A 5000-nucleotide genomic window follows, 5' to 3' on the forward strand; every position below is an offset into this window, starting at 1 on the left:
CCTATAGGATGCCCTCATATACGGCAGGAAAAGGTCCTTGTTCAGGTTGGAAGGCAAGAGAGCAAACAATTTTTTGACCACATTATTTACCACATTATTTACCATATTCTTTGCTTTATTGATCACATTAAATAGTGACATTGTTTATAGTTTATTTTGTTCTTCCTGGAAAGTCAACCAGATTATTTTTTAATAAACAACCTTACATCAAGTTAAACACTCTCCGTGCGTGCTTTAAAGGAATGTGTGTCGGACAATCTGTGCCTCCAATCTAAAGATGGAACAAGGATGGCGAGCAAAGGGTTTGCCAGTTCAGATTGTGTGTGTGTGTTCCCTGTCCACCACACCCTTCATAATGTAGTATGGCGTAATATAACTTCTGTCTTTTTTATGAGTAGGCTAAAGGAATTGTTCCTGAGCAAGGAGCCCTGTGAGTCACCTGGAATGGGGCCATGAGCAGGGCCATGAACCCTGGCAGGCCACCAGGACCACTGGTGAGTCAGCTGGCATCCCACTCACCACTCAGACACCTTTCAATCAGGTATCTTCATGGTTGCAAGTACCTATTCAGTAAGCTCAACACATGTGAAGTCCTTTAGTCTCACTAGGGTCCCATGGTCTACGTTTGTGTCTCCACTGTTTCCTTAAAACATGCGACGACGGAGTGTTTATTCTCCATTACAGCCAGGAATAGAAACAATGAATTGCCATCACCATACTCTTAATTTCCTGCTTGGTCACGCACCCTGCTATACTTAGAGAGAGAGAGGGGCAGCCCTCCCCCTGCTCACCCATCACTCTCAATTGTTCCTCTAATTTCCCATCCTCTCCTCCTCCCACTGCCAGCCCTGCTCGCCTCCAAACTCCCAGGCCGCCAGCGGAGGAAGCGGTTGCGTCAATCGTACGGCCGCTCAGTCACAAAGACGGACGGACCCCCAAACACAAGCAGTCACTTGAGAGTGGGCAGTTGATTGTTGTTCCCCAACCCCCCCTGATCCTCCTTCTGCACAACAATGTGTGATTGTGGGCGGCGCTGGGCCCTGACAGTGTCCGATGGGCTGATTGTTCCCCTGCTCCTGCGTCGAGGCCTGTTAAATGTGGCGTTGGGGGAAGTCTCCATTGTGTGTCTCCCTCCAGACGTGCTCCTCATTCCCACGTTGGGGCCGCTGCCGCTGCCTGGAGCGGCGGCAGTGGCGGCAGCAAGACGGGGACCCGGTTCCCAAGCACCACTACAGCTACACCCCCTCACCCCCTACACCACCTCAGGCGCTGTGTTTATGAATAAGGTGTCTTATCCATACATGGTGATACACTGTAGGCATTTTTACACTGGCAAGCCAGTACGGTCGGGGCTTGGAACACCCTGCAATTTCACTGTCTTGCCTGTGTAAAACTGAGGGGGTATAATCCGCCTTTGTCACAGAGCCAGCTTTCTTGGTTCATTGGAGTATGCGGGGCTACGCAAGGAGAGTAGACCTCTTCAGAGTAATTGCAACCTCCGAATGTTTTTTTATTTTTATTCAAGCCACTCGCATGCATGAATGATTAGATGACATCCCAGTGTAGGCTACTATTTACAACTGCAAAAATCCCAACATATTCTTTATTTTGCTGACCACATGGTTTTTATGCTGACAAAAGCCTCGTAAGGAATCTCTGCGTCTTTCTCGTAGATAACACCATCTTTCCACGTCTGTGTTAAATGAGACCATCACCTTCTCTCCCATGATCATGGTCAGTAGGTCGCAGCAACAAGTCCCGCCCCTGGAACCGCGAAGCCGTCTAATCGCATTTATTTATTATTTATTTATTTATGAATTGAAAATGAAACCCCCAATATGTGTAAGGTCCGAGAGGGTAAATTGGGGTGCGAAATCAAGCCGGTCTATTACCTCGGTCAGTGTAAACACGCGGACCATGCCGGGAAGAAGGTGGGCATAAGACGGGCATATTTGGCAGTGTAAAAACGTTTTGTGATGGATCCAGGTTTGGGGCTCAATCACGTAAACGTTGTTCTTAACTCGTGGTTGACCAGGAATAACTAGTGGACGGTGAGAATACGTCAGCTTGATTCAATTAATATTATAAAAAGGGCCATGCTATTTATGAGTTTCTGTTTCACTCACATTGTGGGATCAGGCTATTGTTGCACAATGTTGGATGTTATCCAATTCCTGCAAAAATCGGTGTGTGTGTCTGTGTGTGTGCGACCCTGGTGGCTTGTGTATTTTAACATTTGGAACATTTGGCCTCCTCCTCCACCTCCTCCTCCTCCACCTTCTCCTCCCCATCACCAAAACCACCACCACAACCACCATCAGCTTCTAATTAGTAACAACTGTATGCTCACCTGTGACCACCACCTGTGTCACCAGCTGTGTCCTCCGCCCGGTGGCCAGGTGACGGGCGGTGCATCCGTAGCTTCCTGAATCACCAGCCGTCAGGTTGCTGAGCGGCAAGGTCAGAGAGTGGGAGAACTCGCCGGACGTGAGCGTGCTTCCGCTCAGGGCGTGGCTCTGCTGCGATTGGCCACTAAGAGTGTTACTCAGGCGGTGCCATGACAACACCACGTACAGATACTTGTTGGCCGTGCAGGTGAGTGTGATGTCTCCTCCCTCTCTAGGCTCCTCCCCCTGTTTCACACTGAAGCCCCCTGGGACATCTGAGAGAGAGAGAGAGAGAGAGAGAGAGAGAGAGAGAGAGAGAGAGAGAGAGAGAGAGAGAGAGAGAGAGAGAGAGAGAGAGAGAGAGAGAGAGAGAGAGAGAGAGAGAGAGAGAGAGAGAGAGAGAGAGAGAGAGAGAGAGAGAGAGAGAGAGGCAGATGAGCAGAAGTTAAGATGCAGAGGAGTGAGAGAGTGAACATCTGGCAAGAGGTATCGCAAATGAGACTGAGAACGGAGTTGCAACGAAACCCTGTTATGGTTTCCCACCTGTGTGAGTTTGATTCCCGGGCTCCAGCGGTTCTCCCAGTCACACCTTTGAGCGCCCAACCCGCCCTGCCAACCTGCCCTGCCAACCCACCCTGCCAACCCGCCCTGCCAACCCGCCCTGCCAACCCGCCCTCCCAGGTCTGTGAGTGGGCGGTTCAGCGGAACTGGTGCAATACAGTGAAAAGGTATTTTGTATTTACTTTAGCCATCTGAAACTTCCCGTGGAAACGGCTCCAGGTTTCCTTGTGGCAGATAGTGTTTATCTTCCAGAACAACCCCAGGCCTCCAGAAATAAAGTGGCTCAGGCCAAGGAAGCTCACTGCACGGGGAAGTACAACGATAAGAGTTCCCAGTTCCTGTTTCACTGGCACACAAACAGACCCACACACACACACACACACACAAACAGACCCACACACACACACACACACACACACACACACACACACACACACACACACACACACACACACAAACAAGTATACATGTACACACACACACACACACACACACACACACACACAGCCACACACGGACATGTATGCATGCACACATACCCATGCACACACACAGTCCCACACACACACACAGTCCCAAACACACACAGTCCCACACAGTCCCACACAGTCCCACACATACAACGACAGACAAACGCAACAACACACAGACAGACTACAGGTTGGGTACCAAACAGAGTGATGTGTGTAAACGCTGTGGGTCCAGCTTGTCCTTGTCTCTTCATTGAGATGGTTCCTAACACCGGAGAGGGATTCCTAACGTCTCCATTTGTCCTGGATGGTTTCATCTCTCATGACCTCTTAAGTGCGGCTTGTTAGGAAGAGAGGGGAGGAGGGGTGGAGAGGTGGAGAGGTGGAGGGAGGGAGGGGTGGAGGGGTGGAGAGATGGAGAGAGGGAGGGGTGGAGAGGTGGAGAGGTGGAGGGAGGGAGGGGTGGAGGGGTGGAGAGGTGGAGGGAGGGAGGGGTGGAGGGTTGGAGAGGTGGAGGGATGGAGTGGTGAATGGGTGGAGGGGTGGAGAGAGAAAGACTTTAACCTCTTTACCTGTCACATAGAAGGGGAAGTCCAGCGTGTCCGACCCCACAGCGTTCGAGGCAACACAACGAAACACTCCAGAGACGAACGCCTCAGCCACTGTCAGCACCCCTACTGTCTGTGGAGGCACACACACACACACACACACACACACACACACACACACACACACACACACACACACACACACACACACACACACACACACACACACAAGCATGCACAAACACACGCATACACACATGCACACACATGCACTTCCACACACACACACACACACACACACACACACACACACACACATATACACACACACACACACACAAAAACACACACACACACACACACACACAAAACACACACACACACACACACACACATGCTAACTCTCTATTGGGACTGCTACGTGTCTGGAGGTTTCAGCTCACACACGGGGAAAAACTGAACAAATAAGGACACATGTCCTTCCCCTCAAGGACCTGTGTTATTTAAGAACATAAAACAAGCCTGGGAGATGTCCAGCTGGTCCTCTTAGAGGTGGACACCTCATCCATTTACACATTTGTTTAGAAGAATGGGTGGTGGATGGGGTTAAATCATAATTCGGCTAAGTTTGAATATAAAGAAAACAATAAGTTAGAACTAAATGAATGGTTTCAGTGGAAGAGTTAAAAGAGAATTAAGGATAACTTAACCAGGGTGTTCACGTCTCTTGAAGCTGCTCAACATAGCAGCTGTTTTGCGTGTGTCGCTATGTATGTATTGTCCAACCATCACCAGTGGTGATATGACTGCATCATGATGTCCTCACCCGGTTCTTCCCTTGGAGAACTTCCTGTCTGTGTGTGACACGCAGGAACATGTGCTTCTGGGTGGATGTGCTGGGGATGCTCACTCCCACGGGGGTCCACAGAGAGGACCGCGGCGGACATACACACCTTAGGTAGGAAGAAGATGGAGGAGGAGGATGAGGAGGAGTAGGAGGAGGAAGGTGGGCGGGATAGAGGCTCAGCTGTGTT

General features: G+C 50.2%; 1 protein-coding gene across 3 annotated transcripts in view; it reads right to left on the reverse strand.

Moving 5' to 3' along the window:
* flt1 (fms related receptor tyrosine kinase 1) overlaps nucleotides 1-5000 on the reverse strand; it is a 46410-nt gene that overhangs the window by 14782 nt on the left and 26628 nt on the right. For all 3 annotated transcript variants that reach the window (XM_084475157.1, XM_084475156.1, XM_084475158.1), the window contains exons 11-13: nucleotides 4793-4919; nucleotides 3991-4099; nucleotides 2351-2662 (exon numbers count right to left, since the gene is read on the reverse strand). In XM_084475157.1, the coding sequence (XP_084331283.1) occupies nucleotides 2351-2662; nucleotides 3991-4099; nucleotides 4793-4919 (548 nt within the window). The remainder of the gene's footprint in view (nucleotides 1-2350; nucleotides 2663-3990; nucleotides 4100-4792; nucleotides 4920-5000) is intronic.

The sequence above is a fragment of the Micromesistius poutassou genome (genome assembly GCF_964030765.1).
Source record: "Micromesistius poutassou genome assembly, chromosome: 11".
Classification (NCBI taxonomy): Eukaryota; Metazoa; Chordata; class Actinopteri; order Gadiformes; family Gadidae; genus Micromesistius; species Micromesistius poutassou.